Source organism: Bacillus rossius (genome assembly GCF_032445375.1).
Source record: "Bacillus rossius redtenbacheri isolate Brsri chromosome 4 unlocalized genomic scaffold, Brsri_v3 Brsri_v3_scf4_2, whole genome shotgun sequence".
Taxonomy (NCBI): domain Eukaryota; kingdom Metazoa; phylum Arthropoda; class Insecta; order Phasmatodea; family Bacillidae; genus Bacillus; species Bacillus rossius.
This window is the reverse complement of record NW_026962011.1, coordinates 34,200,179-34,224,927: the sequence shown is the minus strand read 5'-3', so window position 1 is coordinate 34,224,927 and position 24,749 is coordinate 34,200,179. Positions and strand designations below refer to the sequence as shown.

The 24,749-nt window shown below is 42.7% G+C and overlaps 1 protein-coding gene across 1 annotated transcript in view; it reads left to right on the top strand.

The window, feature by feature from the left end:
• LOC134541826 (inactive dipeptidyl peptidase 10-like) overlaps nt 1-24,749 on the top strand; it is a 57,920-nt gene that overhangs the window by 8,285 nt on the left and 24,886 nt on the right. Inside the window, exons 2-7 of the mRNA XM_063385521.1 lie at nt 8,134-8,347; nt 15,812-15,906; nt 18,170-18,244; nt 23,500-23,552; nt 23,638-23,843; nt 24,509-24,675. Of these exons, the coding sequence (XP_063241591.1) occupies nt 8,134-8,347; nt 15,812-15,906; nt 18,170-18,244; nt 23,500-23,552; nt 23,638-23,843; nt 24,509-24,675 (810 nt within the window). The remainder of the gene's footprint in view (nt 1-8,133; nt 8,348-15,811; nt 15,907-18,169; nt 18,245-23,499; nt 23,553-23,637; nt 23,844-24,508; nt 24,676-24,749) is intronic.

Sequence of the window (24,749 nt, the reverse complement as noted above, 5' to 3'; positions counted from 1 at the left end):
ATTAATTTCATAAATATGGGTATTTTCGTAATCTTTCTATTAACTTTTCCGTAAACTTTACTATTTAGATCAATAATTACTTAGATGGCTGAGTGTCACTGCTCCAATATTTTCGCTATTGATATCTGTCTATAATTACATAATCCGCTATCTAGCCTGTTGGTTTATAGCTTAAATTGGTCAAGAACTGCAAAGTAGGACTGGGTAATGAGTGCAGAAGCCATCTCGGATATCCACTAATGGCGCATTATGCTAGCAAAAAAAAATCCGTAAAAGAATTTAATTTCACGCCAAAAGTTTGCTCTGCAACCTGTTTTCTAAATCGCGTAATGTGTTTGTAGAGCTCCACAAATATTTACTCGTTAGCGAATGAAGCCAAGGAAGGTGCAAAGTTCTGATAATGGATCCAGATGTTCTAGCGAACTCTCTGAACAACTGTAGATGGTTTCAGGAAGTTTCTTTCAAGGCCTTTTAACTGCCAAGCTATCGCGCTAAAACTTGCTCCCAGAGGTTTGCGTGAAATGGAAAGTTACTTATCTTAGCCAGCGCGTTGGGAAAAATAAATTTCATAGAAAGCCGTAAGAAGCTGAAATTCAAATTTTTAAACAGTCGTTTCGAATTATTTCACTTCCGCCTTCTTCGCGAACCACCAGTAATTTAAAATTACTTGATTAAAAATCAATTTAAAAATTTGATAAGTAATTCTAGGTCTGCTACACAACAAATAATTTAGTGATATCAAGAGAGATTTTCGGTATTTACCTTATGCTTATTTAGGATTAAGTTTTGATACTTTTTTCCAACTGTAAGGACTGTAATACTGATCATGCCTTATCTACTTTGAATAGTTTCATGGCTTATAGACAGGGAAAGTTTTACTTAACCATGTGAGTAATTGCTTCTACCCATTTCTCCACTTCTTAATAATCTGTTCCTCTTCATTCCTCCCCCTTCCCCCAATCATGAAAATATTAAATTGTCTTGGTCGTAGGGCATAAAGAAGCAATGTTCAGTAATCACTGTGATAATAAAATACCAGCATAGATCATACGCTGACTAACATTACGTACTCTTCAGTTAAATTTCTAATGCCTTCATAACATCATGAACTAAATGGAAACTTTATAATATGCACGATTTAAATATTAAACAATTCAGTTTTTGCCTCTCTTAGTAAGTTCTAGCGATACACGTAAAGCCATAAAGTTTTTGCAGTATCTTTAATTTTAGTGACGTTCAAAAATTGGTCTGGTAAATATTAAAAAGTAAAATATATATATATAAATAAAGCAACTGTGAAGGTCTTTACATCTGACAAAATCAAGTATGTGTTTGCTTTAGTTTGAACATTTTGGTGTTATGACAATTCAAGTTTACAAAATGTGTTCCAGAATAGTTTCACTGTCATGAAGTTTACTTTGGCACACCAATTCGCCTATTATATCCCTCGATGTTCGCGAAATTTAATATATACGGGTGCATGTTGCCACACGTGGGTCTGCCATCTTGACGACTTCTGCTCTTGGCTGTAGCAGTTTCTGCACGCGTGCGCATAGGAATTTCAATTTGTTAAATTTCCGTTGTGTGATGCCCGCTTATTTCATTGCATTTCTGATGCATAGGTACTAAAATTTAACCCTAAACGCGCCTAAAGAATTATATCCTCAAAAACGCAGGCGATGATAATTCCAGTCTAGGGGGAGAAATATCCCAGGTTCAGCGTTGAGGCATTTACAAGCGACGTGTTCGGTCCTCCTGTTGTTCGGCTAGCCCTGAGAAATCAATGGTACCATCTTGTTAAACAGAATTGTAGTTAGGTTTCAAAAAGGGGAATCATTTTCACTGTTGCTCATTAAAAGAATACATTTCCTATAGTCATTACGTTCGGCATTAAATTAAAGAATTCTACGTTAAATTTCGTGTCCGAGTTTCGTATTATAAGCTTATTTGCAATATGAGAACACATGAATTTTTCTCGTTACCGAGGTTAAATGTTTACACATTACTGGCGAGTACTAAAAGACGTGCTGACTTTTATTTTATTTTTTTAAGTATTTGAGACTAGGGACAAGAAGACAGATAAATTGGATTCCAAACCCCAGCATTATTTATTAATTTGTAACAAAGATGTCATGTGTTCAAGTGGTTTCAAGTGGTTTTAAAAGCTCTATGATCCTGTTGTCTTAAGCAGTGGATAACCGAATCAAATAAAACCGAATCTGGTTTAAAGATGGATTTTTTTAATTTAAATTATTTTTTGTTCTCAAAACATGTTAGAGGTGAAATATATCCAAAGTAGCCTATTTAATCATAATAGCGATTCGTGGTCTTGTTTGTGTTTGTGAAGCGCAGAGGCCCGATGGTGAGGTAGAACCACTGGCTTCCCGCCCGCAACAGCACGGCGGGATGATCGGGGAAGTGCGCGCGCTCTCACCGTGGACAGCCGAAGCGTGGGCGGGCTGGAAATGAGTCACGTGTGTTTACCGGCCGCGCTGCTAATAGAACGCACGCACGCGCGCGCGCGGCCGGCCGCGCAGATACGCCCCTCGGGCGAGTGGCGGGGAGTGGGCAGCCACCGCGCGCGTAATGGCGGCGCCGCGCGGCAACAAGTTTTGACCAGGCGCACTTTCCCGGGGAAACTTCTTCTTGCAGCCGGCAGTGTAGCTCGAGGCGGCGATTCATCGGAGAGTGCGACGTTAAAGAGCGGGGCGCTCGATGAAGTAGAGGGGGAAGGGGGAATACTGATGCATTTTCCGTTACGCTGGAAACGCCGAAAGTTCTTTTTTCAAAAAAAAACTATAATATTCAATTATAATCGCGAAAAAATTTGTACAGACATTTCCTTGCACTCGCAATCTCGCAATGGGAGACTTCTGTTCAAAATTCCTTGGGTAATTAAACATCACCATGGCCATTAAAAATTAAAAGAGATTTTTTAATTGAAAGGCAGTATCTCTTTACGTCGCTCAAACCTCTGTACATAAAAAAAAAACGTTAAATAAATTCAGGAAGACGACGCCATCTTAATTAATTTTTTGCGCCCTGCGGCGGAGGTGGTGTCTTCCAGAGGCCGGGGGCAGGGAAGGGGAGGGGGTCGTCAAGTCGCCCCTCGGCAGTTAATTAATAACTTAATTCCTCCATCAGGGCGGGATCGGCCCGTGATTGCGTCTCGAGATGGAGTTTTATCGCGAGTCGCTTGTTCGCGTCGGCCTGTCGTTGGTTGGGGGTGGAGGGGGGGGGGGCGGTCATTCTGTCCGGAGCTCTCGGGTTCAGCGCACAGGAAACAAATTTCTTTACACAAAAGATTCCTATGGAAACCAGTTTGTAATACTACAATAAAGATATTGCAACTCTGTACAACACTTGGCTATGGTTATTTTTGCATACCTACCTGAAATACGTTTTCCGAGATATTGCTGAGAATGTCTAGCGTAATTTTATATTTTAATTGATATTTCATTCTGGAAAATAATTTTCTTAAACCACGGAAAATATAATAGAATATTAAAAAAAAATTGCCTTTATTTTGTTTTACCATGCTTATTAATGTGCGCAACTGCGCAACTGGAAAGCTATTCAAGGAACGGTTTACAAAATAATTTTTAACTATTGGAAGTAGGTTCTGGGACAACTCAAAGTATATGTACCCGTGTAAGAATCTGAAGCTAGTATTACAGCGAACCCTTATTCTGTAGTGATACATTTGTTTTTTATGTAAAATGTACAAATTTACAAAAAAATCTGTAAATTTACAGGGATATTTCCGTTCCATTCACAAAAATACAAAATTGCAGTGCATAGAGTGTACCTCTATGTCGTCGACGGTCACGTGAACACGGCAGTGGTCATCAACCAGCGCCTCCAGCTGACTTGTGGCAGTCTGACAGTTTCAGCAGCCTTGTTCTTGTACGACCTTCATAGCTACGAGGCGGAAGACGTCAGGAAGCTTTTGTGTGACTGTTCACTCACTATCTGATTGAGGCATTTTTTTTTACTCACCCAAGAAATATTTTGTTTAATTTTGTTTCGTTCACCCAAAAATAAAAATAAAAATAGATAAAATAAAGAAAAAACTGAGACAGATTTTCTGGTTAAACATTTTGCCATATTTAAAACGAAATGTACTATAAAGGTTATTATTTAATTTTTATTTTTATTTTATAGGCTATATTATTATAATTTTGCACCACAATTGTTCAGTGCCATACATTAGTTTTATAAACTTTGAAAACTAATGCAGGGAGATCCAAAGAACATAAAAGACTATAAAAAATTGTTTTATTAAAATTTTATGTTATGCAGAACATATTTTAGAAAAACATTTACAAACTAAATTTAACTCTGTAGAATGAATTGGATTAGCTAATATAATATAGGCTTATTAGTCATAACAATAACCTCTTGTTTTTAACACTTATACTATGAAAAAAGCCTTATGATTTTATATGAGCCTCTGCGGAATTTGTATTTATTAAATATAAAACCTTTTCGTTGTAGTAATGTATAATTATAAGTTTAAGCATAGTATTATCAGCATTATTTTAAAGAATTTGTACATTGCGGGTCACGATCAAAGAAAAAAAAAATAATTTGTGTAGAATAAGTAAAAAATATTTACTTAAACCCCAATTTGACATATATTTAATGTTGTTTGCACGTGATGACAGCAGAAATTTTTATTTTAGCAATTTATTCGAAACTGATCTCTAATGCTATCTAATATTGTCCTCGTCTGTCTGTTTGCTTATTTCTTCTAAACTACACAAAGGATTTTGATGCGGTTCTCACATCATTTAGAGAATTTCTCCCGGGAGTTTTACGTGTATAATACATTTGTATTAAATGTAAATTTAGTAGAGAAATTAAGATGTTTTGTAATCAGAACTGATACATCAAATGAATGAACTACAGAACTGTAGGTCTAAAAAAGATAAAGATTTGAGCGTTGAGTGTTTTTCACATGGACAGCTATATGTAGCCCTTCCGCGTGCGAGTGCGGTCTCGTGAGAAAAAAGCTTTCAGCGAGAACTTGATGCCTATAAGTACTTACTTATTAAATCTAAAATACGCCACGTCAGTAGGTCGCATCCGTGTGAAGCATGGGCGAGTCGATAGTTAAATATGAAGCTGAAACATATAGGGATATAGGGGATGTGTATTTTTACCATAATTAAATATATTCAGTCCGCTTGAGTAACTGTAGACATCTGAATCTGTTTTAATGGCTATTTTCGTTGAGTTTTGCAAGGATATAATAACAATTTATAAGTTGAAAATTCTAATTTATTGTTTAACCTTCTTAGTCATGTGTTTGTAAGCGTTGCATTTCAAATTTTCTAGAATATTTAAGAAGGAGGGGTGGCGTGGGTGGTTGTAAAAAGGGGCAGGGGAAGTGGGTAATGTTATGTAATCTGGCAAACCACCCCTATTCCCGCCTTTTCCCAACTACGGCGCAAGAACTTCCTAGTGGTTTTCTGGAAGATAGTTTTTTTTGCAATATTTTATAGTTTTGTATACTACGTCAATTTTTACATGGATTTTTTTATTAAAATCACTAGTTTTGTTCACCTACATAATTAATCTACCTTAACGTATTTTTATGAAGTTATTTTATAGACTGGTAGAATCCGTGGGTTAATTTGCCACTAGGACAGACTCCACAGACTATCTAGAAATTTGGAAAAATTTGACCTGTTCATTGGCTGCTGACTTGTGAGACGTCTCAGCTCGAATGCTCATGTCTCGATGCTTCTTCGGTTGAGGGTTTCTCATTGGCTCAAAATCCTCCAGATAAACTGCGGCACAGTCGTACAAGCAGCGCGAAGGTTAACATGTTTGCATTTCAGCCTACCACTAAATGAATCCTCGAATGGTTGTTGACTCTAGTTCAGTTCATTTGCGCTTATCGGAACAACTTTTTCTAACCAACCTTTGAAAATAATAGCTTTTAGTTAAACGTATAAATTCGACTGGAACGAAGGCTGACAAACATACACTTTGTAAAGTTGTCAAAAAATATCAGCAAGAAGTGCTCTGTATTAACTTAATAATGAAAATGTAACGTTCCTTTGTTTTTATTAGATCGTACTAATATATTACGTAAACAGGATTATGTTTTGTTTACTTTTTGATAACTTCAGTCACAATTGACGAGGCACTGAGGCAATGTAATTTTAAACTTCACCATGCGTAGCGTCACACTGTTGGACGTATAAACATGCTGCTGTCCCGCTAAGTATACTAATTTACATACCGTAAAATGGGGTGAATTGAAACATCGGAATAAATTGAAACAGTCCCCTAAATAAATATTTAAAGACAAATCTATTTAATCAAATTCATTATGGCTACAGTAGGTAAATAACTAACAATATATATATTTTTTTTTTATTTAAGAATTTCCTACATAAGATTCTCTTACCAGATTGTTTGTATTTACCCCGCTGATTCTATTCACCCAGTTTCACAGCACATAAACGAAAACAAGCCAACTATAGAACACAGAACCACATTGTAACACATGATTAAATGCAGGAACGTGCTATGATGTATTGCTAAGCCGACTGTGTGTGAACTAGTGAACCCTGTGAATTTTTTTTAACGTTATTTCAAAGGTGTAGTCATAAGTGTGAATGTACCATTGACAGATTGTGGATGAATACTGATCCTTATCTTCTGCGTACGGGTTCAACATCTGTTTACGATCTACCCACAAACCCGTCGAACTCAGCTTGTGTAAAACAATACCTTGTGCGTTGGTCTACAACTGGCACCCAAAAAGATAACTATATTTTTGTTAAACTTATTGCATGCACAGCCGTAATTTACACACATACTGTTTGTGCTGACAGCAAAATAAATCTTTAATGTCCACAAAGTGAACCAGAAGGACACAAGTAATTTACGCGAAAAGATTTCAAGACCAACTGCGTGTTAAAACAGTGAAGTGACGTCTGTTCTTGGTGATTAGTTGAGTTTCTCACAGGCACATGGTTAAGGCATGCACCCCAATCACGCTTTCTGGATTACCCGGTCAACTAAGACAGTAGTAGCCTCTACATATCAATGACAACAAGATTATGATTTCAATAATAAATAGGACAGTGCAGTTTTCGCGAGAGAAAAAATTTATCTGAACGCTCATTAGACTGTGATAAGTTTACTTCCTTGTAATTGGTGACCGTCCGCAAGATAAACAAATGTCTTATTTTATCGGGCCATACTCATGACGCGTTTGCTCCCACGCTGAATGTAATTCGTGCACTAACAGTGAACGCGAGCCTGAAAAAAATCTCAACCAATCACGAAAAACAAACGACGCTACAGTGTTTTAATTCGCAGTCAGTTTCGAGATATTTTTACGAAAAAAAAAAATGCCTGCTAAGAAATAGTTTTAATGCGGCGACAACATTTTTATAGGCATTATAAATTGACTAGCAAGCGGATATGAAAAAACTTAGCGCTGTGACACCTGAAAAACAATGTGCTCTGAGATTTTTTTTTCTAATCTCGGCAAGGGTCTCACCACGTGTGCCATAACTATAGGGATTGGAAAATTTCGCGGTTTAAATAACCTCTAGGATATACTCCACAATACTCGGGCAAATGTCACCCGCACATTGGCTACTGGCGTGTGATACACGTCAACTGTGATGGTTTCGATTCGATACTTCCTTGGTTGAAGGTTTCTTGTTCTGAACTTATAAGCCCTTTATAAATTTATTTTATCTAAAAAAAAAAAAAAAATACTTCACAATCATCAACATATGCACCTATTTTTGTATTTGACTGAGCTAATAAATAATAATTGTGTTTAGTTGAGATTTTCTTGGAGTAATCTTTTTGTTTTCTTTCTCCATTTACAATGAAAGTTGACTTAATGTGTTAGGTAATGCAAGTTTTTACTTTGTTTAAAAAAAAAAAAAACTGGTTTTCTTTGAGACACATTGTTTTCAGGCTATTTTGAAGCGGATGGGTTTGTCGAAGCTGTGAACCAATCACAGAAGAAATATGAACGTGCGAAATGAATCCCCGGATATTTTTTTTCCCCTGTCCCTAGCCACGGCGCAGTTCTACTGGCGCCGCGGCTCCATGCCGTGACGTTGCCGTGACGCCGTGTGGCGCGTGTCGCAGGAGCTGGTGGCCGCCAGCCCCAAGCAGATGAACTGGCGCGGGATCCTGATCGCGCTGCTCGTCATCGTCGCCGTGCTGGGCCTCATCGTGTTCTCCATCGTGCTGCTGTCGCCGCCCGACGAGGGCCCGCGCGTCAAGGGCCGCAAGTTCTCCCTGCAGGACGTGCTGGGCCCGCTCTTCCGCGCGCCGCCCTTCAACGGCACCTGGGTCTCAGGTAGGAGTCCGCGTGCGGCCTGGGTCTCAGAGTCCGCGTGGGGCCTGGGTCTCAAGGGTCCACGTGGGGCCTGGGTCTCAGAATCCGCGTGGGGCCTGGGTCTCAGAATCCGCGTGGGGCCTGGGTCTCAGAATCCGCGTGGGGCCTGGGTCTCAAGGGTCCACGTGGGGCCTGGGTCTCAGAATCCGCGTGGGGCCTGGGTCTCAGAATCCGCGTGGGGCCTGGGTCTCAGAATCCGCGTGCGGCCTGGGTCTCAGAGTCCGCGTGGGGCCTGGGTCTCAAGGGTCCACGTGGGGCCTGGGTCTCAGAATCCGCGTGGGGCCTGGGTCTCAGAATCCGCGTGGGGCCTGGGTCTCAGAATCCGCGTGGGGCCTGGGTCTCAGAATCCGCGTGGGGCCTGGGTCTCAAGGGTCCACGTGGGGCCTGGGTCTCAGAATCCGCGTGGGGCCTGGGTCTCAGAATCCGCGTGCGGCCTGGGTCTCAGAGTCCGCGTGGGGCCTGGGTCTCAGAATCCGCGTGGGGCCTGGGTCTCAAGGGTCCACGTGGGGCCTGGGTCTCAGAATCCGCGTGGGGCCTGGGTCTCAGAATCCGCGTGCGGCCTGGGTCTCAGAGTCCGCGTGGGGCCTGGGTCTCAAGGGTCCACGTGGGGCCTGGGTCTCAGAATCCGCGTGGGGCCTGGGTCTCAGAATCCGCGTGGGGCCTGGGTCTCAGAATCCGCGTGGGGCCTGGGTCTCAGAATCCGCGTGGGGCCTGGGTCTCAGAATCCGCGTGGGGCCTGGGTCTCAGAATCCGCGTGGGGCCTGGGTCTCAAGGGTCCACGTGGGGCCTGGGTCTCAGAATCCGCGTGGGGCCTGGGTCTCAGAATCCGCGTGCGGCCTGGGTCTCAGAGTCCGCGTGCGGCCTGGGTCTCAGAGTCCGCGTGGGGCCTGGGTCTCAGAATCCGCGTGGGGCCTGGGTCTCAAGGGTCCACGTGGGGCCTGGGTCTCAGAATCCGCGTGGGGCCTGGGTCTCAGAATCCGCGTGCGGCCTGGGTCTCAGAGTCCGCGTGGGGCCTGGGTCTCAAGGGTCCACGTGGGGCCTGGGTCTCAGAATCCGCGTGGGGCCTGGGTCTCAGAATCCGCGTGGGGCCTGGGTCTCAGAATCCGCGTGGGGCCTGGGTCTCAGAATCCGCGTGGGGCCTGAGTCTCAAGGGTCCACGTGGGGCCTGGGTCTCAGAATCCGCGTGGGGCCTGGGTCTCAGAATCCGCGTGCGGCCTGGGTCTCAGAGTCCGCGTGGGGCCTGGGTCTCAAGGGTCCACGTGGGGCCTGGGTCTCAGAATCCGCGTGGGGCCTGGGTCTCAGAATCCGCGTGGGGCCTGGGTCTCAGAATCCGCGTGGGGCCTGGGTCTCAGAATCCGCGTGGGGCCTGGGTCTCAGAATCCGCGTGGGGCCTGGGTCTCAGAATCCGCGTGGGGCCTGGGTCTCAGAAATCGCGTGGGGCCTGGGTCTCAGAGTCCGCGTGGGGCCTGGGTCTCAGAATCCGCGTGGGGCCTGGGTCTCAGAAATCGCGTGGGGCCTGGGTCTCAGAGTCCGCGTGGGGCCTGGGTCTCAGAATCCGCGTGGGGCCTGGGTCTCAGAGTCCGCGTGGGGCCTGGGTCTCAGAGTCCGCGTGGGGCCTGGGTCGCCGCCAAGTCGTCGCAAAAACTCTCTCGGGGTTCGACTGCTAGAATCTCCACCTCGGCTCTACACGCTTGCGCGCCTGTTGCAACATACCGGAATTCACACGCATTAGCCCCCTAAATATTGGCACACATGCACACTGTTATGGTACTTTAAAACTTGTCTTCCTTGTATCATTATGGTATCCTTCACATCTGCGCAGACAGTTCTAAACAGTAGTTAGCCACTAAGCGGCTATTAAAGGAATGAACAAATATATAAATAAATGCTTAAGCACTTAAATAAGTAGCCTTTAGAGAAGGCTCTGTTTTTTTTAACTAATACCTGTACAATGATTTAGCGCCAAAACAGTTTAAATAAAAACAATCTAGTTCCCAATTAATAGAGTTATAGCTTCGGTAAGGAGTAAGCTACCCTTTGATTAGACTACCAACAGAAAATCTATGGCGTTAAAGAGCAAAATAAATCAAAAAAATTTATTCCATAAATTACTTGGCCATAGCTATTATCTAAAAGTTTTTTTGGGATTTCGAATGTGTTAATCAGCTTTTGCGGTGATATATTTCGTCCTCGCCACACGAATCTTTGTTGATCTAACCGCCTTAAGATCAAGCACAATTCAATATCAGAATTAAAACAGCCCATGGCTGGAATTATGCAACTTTTAAAGCTGTTGTTGGGTGGTATTGAGTTTCTCCCTTGACACTGGCTGTAGATTCTTGCGGGTGGTCTACAGCCTGGAAACCATTTGAAGAATTCTTTCCCGGAACTCGCGAGATGGAGTGGATCAACTCCTCGGCAGTAAAGTTCTGGGGGGGGGGGGACATATAAGTTCTGTGACGTCAGCTAGTAACGTCCCGAATCAAGAGTAAGGCGAGAACCGAAGGGCAGCAATAACCAATTTTTTATGTTTGTGTCGTAAACAAACTGAAAGGCGCTTTCCAAAGAATCCGAAGAAGAAGTGTTTTGCCAAAGAATGGTTCCGGTAAAACTTAGGGCCAACATCAGAGAAGTATCCGCAATAACCCGTCCATCTATAAATATCGCGAGTACCTAAGCTGAAACGAACAGCCACGTTCTTGAAGTGTCTTCCAGCAGAAATGTTCATCCATCACTCTGACTACCATCTGCAACAAATTCTTACCCAAATATAAATGTTATCCCAGATGAAACATACAAGGGCAATTTCCCGTGTAAGATGCAGTTTCCCGCAGAAGAGTTTTCAAATTAGTTTCGTGCCCTCGGTGTACGGCGCTATTCTAGAACTTCACTAAAATAAGTATAGTTTTGGAGGCTGAAAATATCTTCACCTGAACATTTTCACGTCAAGCCGAGAACTGTTGATGGCCAATTATTCATGGTTCTAAATTTTAAAAATAAATGTGTTGTAGTTCTTTAGTTAGTCTATAGACATTACTTTTTTAATTTTTTAAATCCCCACTCTGCACCAAATTATTATGTACTGTGACTAAAAACGTTTGCTACGCAATCATAAATAACCGTGCAATTGATAACAATACAAAATAAAATAAAACATGCTATACATTTGAGGAAAAAATTATTTGAAAGACTCATGCGGCAATATTTTTTTGGTCGGGTAACTTTACTATTCACACTGCAAAAAAAATAGTTTGCTAACTAAACAAGTTATTTGCTTTAATTAGCCTTATTTTTTCAAATAACTTTTTAGTTAGCAAAGTATTTGTTTTAGCAGTATAACAACTCTTATTTGCCCTTTTAAAGTTTTCTTTTTGCCACATAAGTCTACCAAATAATGGCATTTTGCCTAACAGTATTTTTTTCATTGTTATCAATAGTAGCGTTATTTATGATTGCGTAGCAAACATGTTTAGCCACAGTATATCATAATTTAGTGCAGTGGTGGAGTTTTAAAAACATCCTCCTTATCCAACCTTCCTTATTTCTACTATTCCTTCTTATCGCTCCTTCTTCCTCCTTGCTCCTAATCCAACCTGCAACTTCTCTACTACTCCTCCTTCTGCATACTTACTACTTATCGCTCCTTCTTCCTCCTTGCTCCTTATCCAACCTGCCTCTTCTCTACTACTCCTCCTTCTGCATACTTACTACTTATCGCTCCTTCTTCCTCCTTGCTCCTTATCCCACCTGCCTCTTCTCTACTACTCCTCCTTCTGCATACTTACTACTTATCGCTTCTTCTTCCTCTTTGCTTCTTATCCCACCTGCCTCTTCTCTACTACTCCTCCTTCTGCATACTTACTACTTATCGCTCCTTCTTCCTCCTTGCTTCTTATCCCACCTGCCTCTTCTCTACTACTAATCCTTCTGCATACTTACTACTTATCGCTCCTTCTTCCTCCTTGCTCCTTATCCAACCTGCATCTTCTCTACTACTCCTCCTTCTGCATGCTTACTACTTATCGCTCCTTCTTCCTCCTTGCTCCTTATCCAACCTGCCTCTTCTCTACTACTCCTCCTTCTGCATGCTTACTACTTATCGCTCCTTCTTCATCCTTGCTCCTTATCCAACCTGCCTCTTCTCTACTACTCCTCCTTCTGCATACTTACTACTTATCGCTCCTTCTTCATCCTTGCTTCTTATCCCACCTGCCTCTTCTCTACTCCTCCTCCTTCTGCATACTTACTACTTATCGCTCCTTCTTCCTCTTTACTTCTTATCCCACCTGCCTCTACTACTCCTCCTTCTGCATACTTACTACTTATCGCTCCTTCTTCCTCTTTGCTTCTTATCCCACCTGCCTCTTCTCTACTACTCCTCCTTCTGCATACTTACTACTTATCGCTCCTTCTTCCTCCTTGCTTCTTATCCCACCTGCCTCTTCTCTACTACTCCTCCTTTTGCATACTTACTATTTATCGCTCCTTCTTCCTACTTGCTCCTTATCCCACCTGCCTCTTCTCTACTACTCCTCCTTCTGCATACTTACTACTTATCGCTTCTTCTTCCTCCTTGCTTCTTATCCCACCTGCCTCTTCTCTACTACTCCTTCTGCATACTTACTACTTATCGCTCCTTCTTCCTCTTTGCTTCTTATCCCACCTGCCTCTTCTCTACTACTCCTCATTCTGCATACTTACTACTTATCGCTCCTTCTTCCTCCTTGCTTCTTATCCCACCTGCCTCTTCTCTACTACTCCTCCTTCTGCATACTTACTACTTATCGCTCCTTTTTCCTCCTTGCTCCTTATCCAAACCTCCTCCTCTCTACTGCTCATCCTGGTCCCTCCTTGTCCCTCCTTGTCCCTCCGCCGCTGAGCCGCTCCAGGCGCTATCTCGCGCTCCGCAGTAGCGCCGTCCAGCGAGTGTTCTCCAGTGACAGGGCGGGCCGCCGGACAGGTGCGTGCTGAAGGGAGGCTGTCCGAGGGTAATTATAGCGCTTCCTGGTGCCCCGCCTCGGTGCCTTGGCAGCCAATCAACACGCCGCACGAGCCAACTGTTGCTCCCACACGATGAATGCAACTACGTCGTGTATTGAAGATTAATTATCGTTTAAAATATTTATTTGTGTTATATTCATATAAGTTTTATCATATTTATTTTTGATTATAGTATTATAGCTCTGGCACTCGTTACTGGAATATATTAACTTTTCGTTGCAAAATTAAAAAAAAAAGCGTTCTCATGCACTCACCTACGTATACAGCTATATCTCTATGGAAACTCATATCGTTTCATCAAATATTGCAGTAGGACAATACAGGAAAGTCACCGAAAATCCGCGAGACAAGTGACGGCAGCTATATCCTGGCGGCATGAGCTGTACCTAGCGTTGCAAACAATGTTGGTAGTACGAGAGTGTTGAGTTCTTATTACACTTTTATTGCTATTTAATGCGTCAATCAGTAATTAAACAAATAATTTGCATTATTTGTGGCTTCTACTTTTATATTCCAGCTGACAATCCATATAGGCGTCTTCTTCTGGACTGGCGCGCAGTCTTCTCGTCGTGCATTGAGCGGTGGCCGTAACATTATATGGCGGATAAATGAAGATAAAGAGGTAATGCAAGTCTCTTAAATGCTTTCAAGGACCTGGACCGGTTGTTTTATGCCTAAAAATTACTCTTAAAACACGCATTTTAGTAACTTTAACTCTTCTAAGAATACGGTTTAAAAACTTAATACTGAAACAAAACTACTTATCGGCCCTCAACGAGTTCTTAAATGATTTTCGTTAACAGACCCCACTCGGATGTCTTGAGCAGTTTTCAAATCGCGTTTTTTTTTTCTCCTGAATCTCTGCGCACCGCGAGTGTGCACAGCTAGGCAGGGTCTTGACGTCTTGTCGCTGGAGATATAACACGGATCACAAGTCAGTGAAGTTGCACGGTCTCTCTCGCGGCAATCCCAGCGGGGGAAACAGCAGCAGGATGGGACTGGAACCCGTGCGCTGGCGCTGTGTCCTTGACGGCCGTCAACTGCTCGTTCCCGGACGCCGTGACCCCGCGAGACGACCGTGTGTCCGGCTCGCCCTTATCGACGCCAGCGCGCCGTCTTTACTGCCGCGCCCTTTATTGCCCGCGCTTCTCCGAGGACTGTGATTGGACTTCCCCCTCAAACCCCCCCCCCCCCCCCAGAGGGCTGTCGAGAGCCCGGATATCGCCGTCCGGGTGATAAGGTCGCAAGCCGCTTGCATCCACAGCAAATCCTCGAGTGCTGCAGCCCCTTGTGCTCCTCTCGCACCTACGAATGGCAATACGTTTCAACGCAACGGTACATCATCGCCTGGTTTTTTTATCGATACCAGTACAATATCGATATATTCGATACAAAATTTTACCCATGCTTTACTTAATACAAAATTATAATTTAAGTATGTGTTGTATTGAGTTCTTGATACATCTAAGCTAATATAAATGAATTGCCTAATAAAAATTGAGATCTTTCTAACTAAAGTGAATACAACAAAGTTTCTTTTTTCATTATTCAATATTACCTTCTCCATCTATATGTTTCGATAGTTTGTCCTCCAAACTTTTTAAATTTTTAAGGAATTGTTAGACTTCTGGAGATGTTAAGCGAACAATAAGCCAACAAACATGTAGAAAAGAGAATAATGAATAATAAAAAACTTAAAACTTACTTGTTGTATTTGATTTTGCTAGTAAGAGCAAAACCTGTTACAGGTAATTTTTTTTAGTAAATACTCAACATTCAATATTAATATAAATACGCGTGTAAAATTGATTATTTAATTTAGTAAAACAATCGATATAATTTTTATTTATAATGAAAATCAATAAATATTTTGAATGTTTATTCTAATTTATTAATTTTAATTAATTATTAAGTAACAATGTAATAGTTAATGATGAAAATAAATTATACATACGGAAACATAACCCCACATATATATAATACACTTTAAAAACTTTACAAACACAGTTTCTATCACTAATTATTAACAGTAAATGTTTTTTTTAATATATGGACCAGTATTCAAATCAATCACTTAAGTATAAGATTTAAAAACAAATATATTATTTTTATTTGTTTGTAGCCCCTTTTTTTGTAGGAGCCGATTTTTTTTTCCATCCTGTGAAAATTTCGTTGCATGGTGCGCGCGCATCGTAAAAATTCACTTTCATCATTTTTCTATAACGCGCCCAGAGAGATGTAAGACTGCAATAATGTTAACAAGCTGTGCAGTACAGTGGCGGCTATTTACTCTGCACTGCAATAGAAACAAAGGCGTTTGTCGAAAATATCGATGCAAGTGAAAGGAGAAGAAGTCGTGGCCTGCCACCAACGAACGCTCTGAAGACAGTTGGTGGAGACCGCGTGCGGCGTGGCGTGTTGCAGGCTCGGAGCTGGTGTTCCGCGACGCCCACGGCGGGGTCTCGCTGCTGAGCGCGGAGAACCTCACCACCAGGGTGCTGGTGAGCAACGCTACCTTGGTGAGTCGCCGAGCTCTCGTCGCGAACACACGCCACGGTAAGCAACGAAGGTCGCGGAAATTTTACCGCAGGAAGAAGCTGCGTGGTTAAACTCCTACTGTTGATAAGGTTTCGATGGTATGTACCGTAATCTCTGAGCACGAACACACATTTCGGACGGTATTTATCGCACCGGTTCTACGTTATACACCACATATCAGTTGGTGGTGTGAAATGAATAAGAGGTTAGCGATGAAATTTAACCATAGTAAGTAATAAACAATGTGAAATTTTAGTGTCACAATTTTCTTTTAACATAGCTGGGTGTGTTTGGAGCCAAATATATTTACAATAAAGTTTAGCGTAAACAATATTTGAGGTTAGGAACTGTTACTGCAGATGGTTTTATATTTGCTACGGTGAAACACAGTGTTGCGGTATTCAGGGCGCCTCAGAGGAGTGGATGTTTGCAAAACGAGCGAGAGGGCAGATGTTTGCATCCCCTGTCTCAAGCCCGCGACAGAGCGGCACCCCACCTCCCTGCCTCTGGCTTGTGATCTCTCGCAGCACATCCCTGCCACCCCTATAAATAACTCCGACCTTGACATGCGTCAAGAGGGGCGTGGCCTGCTTGCCCGGGGTTGGCGGGAGGGAGCCGACATGGGAATCGCATTAATTTGAAACAGCTGCGGTGGCATGACTCGATCGAAGGGGTGTAGTGAGGGGAGTAGGAGAGGATATAGACTGCGTGTGCGTGTGTGCGTGTGTGTAGGTGTGCGGATGCTGGCAACACCAACCACGCTCTGCTACCACTCTGACACCCCTCTCCCCAGGGGTAGCTTTTGATGGATGTGGGAATGGGAGCAGACGGGGTAATTGGGTCAGATTGCCTTTCCCGTCGAGTGGCGCCGGCCAAAGGGGTCAGTGTTTCACATCGCAGTCACCCTTCCCTCGGACCCCACGCCCGGTGGCCGTGGAGTGTTTCCAAGGTTGAAATATCAGCCCTCTGCTGCGGAGTGCTTCGCGCTGGTTTCAGCATGTTGGTCTCAATGCACTCTCTCCCATGATCGAGTGCACTTTGTGGCTCATCGTTGAGGCGGCTAAGCTGTCCCTTTACACCAATTTTTAAGGACATGTATTTTTTCGAAATGTTATGGTCGCCCATTAGAATGCTATAAGGGATGCCCACACTAACGATTGTTCCCTTGTAATTGGTGGTCGTCTGTAGTATTTGGACGGGCCATTCGGGATGTTTTTTATTCACACTTGATGGCTATGATTAGTGTGCTGACTGTAGACCTGTAACTGAAATAGCCGAACCAACCACGAAACACAGACAATGCTACAAAGTTTTAACGTGAATTTAGTCTGGAAATATTTTCGCGAATTATATTATGGCTCTACTAATTATTAGAGTAAATTAATTAATGTGACTTGTTTTCCAAATATCTATGTAATTATCCTGGTAAATATACTGGTGATTATGGGAAAATATTCAACTGTTAAAGTAGAAACGTTGATAAAGTATTCGTCAGGAAATTGCTATCGATCTTTAGCTATACTACAGACAAGGTCACTGAAGCTCGGAGGAGGCGAGAATGTACGAGCATTGTCATCGCACGAGACAAGCTCGGACTGTAAACTCCCCCCCCCCTTCTCTCTTCCCTGTAAATCGGCAGCGCACAAGTGTGGACTGAGAAACACGCTAGGTACCAAAGTTAATACAGTAAAACTACGTTTATCAGGCCACGTTGATTCGTATATCCGGATAATCCGGATCAGATTTGTAGATTTTTTTATTTAACGTTCACATAAATTTTTTTTTAACTACGTTAGCGATAACGTATTTATAAGTACGCCAAATATTAACCTTTTAGTTTGATTCAATGTGCAGTTCCTGCTTTTTGGTGAGATTATGAAAGCTCACCAGCGGACAAACATCATGGCGTACTGGAGCGTCAGCCCGACACCAATCCAGCTGAACTATTAATGATAAAACGTTTGTGTCACCTTGCTTCATTCAGATGCAATACATATTTGAAATAGAATAAAGTGGACGAATTATTTGTTAATAAATTACGTAAAAAGTTATTTTTACATTTTTTTACAAAACTTAGTTTTTTTGTTATATATGGAAAGTCTGCGTATTTAAGGATTTTGTTTTGCTAAGTATACCCGTATTACCCGTAATATCCTGATTTTCGAATGTTAGTCCGGATAGACGAGGTTTAACTGTAATTACTAGCCCGCCAGTGAAACACTGTTTGTGCTCTGTGTGTTCCAGAGACAACTCAACGCTGTCGACTTCAAGATATCGAGTGATCTCAAGTTCGCGCTGCTCATATCCGACGTACAAAAGGTGAGCCACTCCCGACGCAAAATGACTACGTTTACGTGATTCATTCAATAGAGACCTGCGAAATTCACTTTTTTGACGTGACAACGTCTAATAAATCGATGAACGCCAGCTGCACGCACGAAAAAGTGTCCCACTACGGATGTCCCACTACGGATGTGTTTTGTTTGCTCATTGTACGCATGCGTGGCATCTCTCTTCCACTCGATTGGAACAACCATCAATTTGACTTTTCAATCATATTTTCGTTGTTTGAATTATTAATATTATGTAATTTAACGATCGTCCACCGATTTTCCGCACAATCGATACGGTTATTTAAAAGTAATGTTGAATATTCAAATACGTTTTGAACCAACAATGGTGTTTTACAGTTACACATAATAATTCAAATTACACCCGGGATCTTTTGCACAATGTTTTAAAAAATATTGTAACACATAAATAAGTTTGGTGTATTTAAGATGCGTATTTGTTATAAAATCGTGATAATATTATACCCCTACCGTGAACAAAGTTTTTATATATATATATATATATATATATATATAACATTTGAAACTACATTAACTTAGTATGGCCTCGTGGGCGTGTGGTTAGCGTACCTTACACTTAAACTAAAGGTTGTCGGTTTGAAACCCGGCACCTGCGAAATTTTTTTTGTACTTGTAAAAATAAATATGGCGCACTCGACATTTCAAAAGTAATAACTATATTTGAATTAATGAATGCAAATAAAAGTAAATTTATTAATTCAATTGCACATTTCATTTCACTCCTTTGTATCCATACAAAATAGTGATAATTAAATAAAATGATTCAATTTTATTCATAAAAGTATGCAGAAGTAGATTTTATCATGCAAAAGATAGAAAAAAAAATTATTCCTGAAAGAATATAATATTTTTAATGCCTAAATGGTTTGGTTGCAAAAACCTATTACGGCTCAGTCTCAGGCCGAATATGATATTTCCTTTTCTTCTGGATCAATCATTTCATCAATGTTTTGTTATGACGTTGTCACGTTAAACTATCGTCTGTAAACCGATTTTACAGACAACCAATTTTTTTTCCCCGGTGCCACATTGGACTCTTCAAATGTGTGCATACTTAGTACGTGACCGAAGTGGTCTGAATTGTATACTTACACGTACTTGACCCAGAAGTGACGTCACGAGGGCTGTCTGAACTGGAAGTTAAGTATGCAAGTAAAACGAATCAGTATCTCTAGCTTAATTCAAGCTAAGGAAAAAAAAATCGTCGCCATTTTTTAAATTTTATTTGATAAAACATTTGAGTAATTTTAAGGTTTGTAAAAATTTTTAATTTTATATGTGACTTGTATTAATATATTTTAAAAAAAGGAAGTTTCAACAAATACCTACGTGTAAATACATACCGATTGTAACTACGTAACAAAGGTAGAATTCTAAAGTGAACCGCCGTAAATTGGCGTAACGCTAATAAGGTGTTAAAAAATTACTGATTTCAGCTGACATTATTTTTCTAATAAGAATTATTTGTTGAAAAAACATAATGTAAACTACATGCTCGGCTGGCTAACGCCGTTTGAAGAGGCCAGACACGGAACCCGTCAAGTACGCCACGAGGGGCAGTGAAGCAAGCAAGGTCAACTACTTCAGACACTGCTGACCACATTTCGCCTTCTCTCCGAGTAGCACATGACTGGGTCAGCGGTATTTTCTTAGGCAAATGTCATTGATATACAATCATCCAGACCACGTCACATAATCCGCGATCCAGTAACAATTGACAGTCAAGGGTACAAACATTTGTAAATTTAGAGTGTCGCAATCCCGGTAAAAAATTCTTTAGTTGAGGGTCTATCATCTTCCAAGAGTTTTTATTCCATGTAAACTGTGTTCCAAAAGCCGACGCGAATTAGAGATGTACACGTTTGAATTTCATCCCATTACGAAATTATGCGGCGAATTTTTCCGTTCCCTAGTCATTAGACAGTGACCGCGAAAGCCTGCAGTCCACCTTGTGATGAATATCTTCTCACAAATCACTCGGCAAATACAACCGTCTCCTATCCCATTGGCGTCGAGTCTAGCCCCCGATTCACAAACCTCCACCCGGGCTTTTCCCCAGAATGCAAGGTTTTTTTTGAGAGGCGAGAGAATTTGTGGTGAGGAGAAAAAAGTACAAAAAATTAGAGGGACTGATCATGTTTTGATTTTTAAAAATATACGTCAGGGGGAGATTTTATTTTGTAGGTACTATTGCAGTTTGCTTGAAAATATTATTCTTGAAACCAAATTTTTATAAATAAACCAAAACTCGTTTAACAATATACAGTAATTTTTTTTTCTAAAAATACAACACCCATTTATAAAATTTAAATAAGGAAAAATACGAGCAGCCATGTGTGTATGGAATACCTTAGCAGTTGGTGGCATGATGTAATGTTTTGAAACTTGGTGAAATGCCGCGGTGTTGGTGGCAGGGGCGGAGCCAGGGGGGAGGGGGTTCAGGGGTTCAACCCCCCCCCCCCCCATGTAGCACCAAATCTTTAATTAAATTTCTTATTCATCACTCAAACAAATTTCATTTTAAAAATTAATACAATTTTTACCATTACAATATTTAAATTTAAGTACCGAAAACTGCTAAAATAGCTCTATTTTACACATTAAAATCCAAATTTTCCCGGGGGAGGACCACCGGACCCCTCGCTTTAATACGGGGGGGGGGGGGGGGCATGCTCCTTAACACCCCCCCATACACAAATCCTGGCTACGCCACTGGTTGGGAGAACTCGTGAAGGAAGAGGATGACGGGCGGAGAGAGCGCGGATTGGCGGCGACACTGCTCGAGTCTGCTTCTGGGGAGAGCAACAGGCGCAGTGCCTGAACGGGAGGACTCAGGTCGCCAGGACCCCGCGATGGCGCGCTTCATTCTTCAAACATGGACCTTACTGGGACAAGCAACCAGCATGCAATTTAAATAGCTGGTCGATTAATTATTTTTTCCCCCCCTTCAAATTCGTTATTTCGTAACACGAAAAAATTGTTTTCTTGGATTTTACTTAATACTTTGTTATCAAGTATACATGAAACACGCGTGTCAATGTATGAAATACACGCTTTGCAGCAACAGGAAACACAATTATTCCTGTTGCTTCTGTGTTCGAGACATGTCGGGCTGTAATTGGGAGGAAATACATTATTGTGGCTCGGCTCTATAAGTAGGGCCACGCATATTTCGCGAAAAAGAGTCCGAGACTAGATATAAGTTAAAACACTGTAGCACCGTCTGTGTTTCGTCATTGGGCGAATTTCTTTCAGGTAGGTACATGTCGATTGATACAACGCCAATCAGAGTAATTCAGTGCGAAAAGCAAACGCGTCCTGATTGGCTCAGTAAAAAAAAGAGGCAACGACCTCTTTCGCAGACGGCCGCCAATCGCAAGGAAGAAACCGCTGGTGCGGGTAGGATACCTTTGTTTCAGTCTAACGTATCGGATACTTCCGAATATTAGAGAACGCCTCGAGAGACGGACTATTCCAGTGGACCATTACTGCACTCAGTATCTTACGGGTCACGGAAATTTCAAGGCTAAATTGTACACCATGAACTTGGTGGACGACCCAATGTGTGCAGTCTGCGGGCTTCCAGATACTGCCGTCCATGTTATGTTGGAATGTTCTAAGGTGCATGACATTCGGCTACGTTATGAAGACCTTGCATCAAATTTACAATTGTCCCTCTGGAACATTTCTGGTTTTTTGGCTGATCCAGAGGGTCAAAGGATATGGAAAAATTATTGCAATGAGATTGGCAAGAGATTAGAAGAGTTCGATAGCTGGATGGCAGCAATGGACCTTCAAGAATATCAAGAAGGAGAATAACATCTGCAATAGTGGAGAATAGTTAGACAAGAGACAATAGTTGAAGAATATCAAGACATAGCCCATGCTCGGATTTGGCATTTTATTAACTCACTAAAGTGACAACTGTTGATGGAACTAGAATGATTAAGTAAGGGAATTGGAAGCAGGTGTTGGAGAGGGTTGCGGATGCAACAGATGGACTGGATTGGCATTTTATGATAAAACTATGGAAGGAAAAGAAGAGAAACACTTGCTGGCTGTGGAATCGGCGCCCCTGCATGGGTTCGGTGCCGGGTACTAGTAATCGTCCTGTCACCGGGGACATGCGGGGTGATTCCACGTGGATTGATGAGGTAAAAGTTTTTATATATCCACCGCCGGTTTATATAATTGTGGACACAAGAAATGCATATATATTTGAAAATTTGACAAAGCTATAACCTGGCTGCAGCGCCGGCGGTGAAAACAGGTTGGATAGGTTATTCTGGTTAATGGCCCTCGAGTGACGAAAATCAAGTCACTCAATGGAAACATGGGAATATAGGCCAAAAAATTGGGAAATTAAAGTAGTGCACTTGGTACACCCCTACTGGGGTTTAGTTCCAGGTGGAGGAGGTGGTGAGGCTTGGCCGGGCTTTTGCCCAGAATAACTTGTTTCAGTCTAATAGGCGTTCAGATTAATTCGCGAAAAATGCCTGCCCCTATCTATCAGCATTGCAGCAATCCTTATAAAAGAATATATAAGTAGCTAACTTGTAGAGACCGGAAAAATTCGCGGTTTCGATGGCCTTCAGGATAGACTGCACATTCCCCTGTACACTCGGGCAAATAACTCCAGTTCGTTGGCTGCCGACTTGTGAGTGGTCTCGGCTGGTTCGTCTGCGATTCGAGCCTTCTTTGGTTGAGGGTTTATAATAATTGGTTGAGATGCGTCCAGATGCACAGTAAGCCAACAGCAAAATCATCCAAGAGGTACACGTGTGTGTTTGAATTCTAGCCCATCGCCGAATGAATCCGCGAATTTTTCCCGGTCTCTATACTAATTTGCTATGCTTAGAGACTGGAAAATTTCGCGAGTTCAATGACCTCCAGAATAGATTACACGATCCTCTGCCTACTTGGGCAAACGGCGCCCGTTCATTGGGTACTGAATTTTGAGGCGTCTCAATTGGGTAACTTGTGATTGGATATTTCTTTGATTGATTGTCTCTAATTGGCCAAGAGTCCTACATATTAACAGTGAACCAATAGCAGAAACAGCTGAACGGTATAATTATTTGAATTTTAGCATATCACGAAATGAACCCGCGAATTTTTCCGGTCTCTAGCTATGATTCTGTGTTGAAATCCTGGGAGGGAGGGTTCCCGGAGCGGGTGACGCTGTTCTGTCGTGTGTCGCAGGTGCACAAGTACTCCTTCCTGGCGCGGTACAGCCTGTACGAGATGGAGACGAGGTGAGTACCCCGGCCCGCTGAGAGAGCTTCAGGGCTCGGGAGGAGAACTGAGGGGACCTGAGGGGATATCGCGTGGTGCCCGCAGGAACAGGTACCCGCTGGGCGACGCCCGCGCGGATCCCGCGCCCTTGCTGCAGCTCGCCGTCTGGGCGCCGCGAGGGGACGCCCTGGCCTTCGTGCGCGACAACGACCTGTACTACCGGCCGCGCGCCAAGGCAGCCGCCCGCCGCCTCACCGCGTCGGGGGCCCCCGGCCGCGTCTTCAACGGCGTCCCCGACTGGCTGTACGAGGGTAGGTCGCCGCCGCCCTCCGGGTCCGGCGACCACTTGTCTCGATGAAGCCAGACACCCGGCACTCAAACAGTTTTTTTTTTAGTTATAATCCTTTAGTCGCGTTATGAAAAAAAATGATCATCATGAATTTTACTTTGCGTACGCACCATGCAAAAAAGTATTGACAGGATGACAAAAGACTACCTTCAAACAAATTATATATGTGTGTGTGTGTGCGCGCGCGCTTTCAAATCACATATTTTAGTGATTTTTATGGAATACTGGTTCAAATAATTAATACTATATTTAACTAAAAATATTAACATTATAAACCGCTTCAATGTGGGTTTTAGATGTGGGAAGTGGTTGGAACGTTAGAAAGAATCATTTTTTATACTTTGAATTTTTTTTAAATTACCTATTCTCTAATATTTAAGTATGTTTACAATAAATAGTAACCTGCGTAAAATCCTTAAAAACACAGCACATGTCTGCTCGCGCTGTGAAGTTCCCGCGAACATTGTCCTGAACAGCTGGGGTGTCGGCTCGTCTTGAAGTGCCCACTGATATCGTTCAGCGCTCACCAGAGAGTGTGGTGGACCCGTGATCCAACCAGGGCTCGGAGAGAGATCGAGCTTGAGCTGTGACGCTGAAACACACCGCTATGGTACGACCTGTCCGCAGTGGAGGTCCTGAAGACCGCCGGCGCCACGTGGTTCTCGCCCGACGGCCGCTACCTGCTGTACGCCTCCTTCAACGACTCGCTGGTCGGCGAGGTGAAGTACCCGAGCTACGGCGGCGCCGAGACGCGGCCGAGGTACCCCAAGATGCGCTCGCTCAGGTACCCCAAGGTGAGCTCGCTCAGGTACCCCAAGGTGAAGTGGCTCAGGTATCCAAATGTGAGTTCGTTCAGGTACCCCAGGAT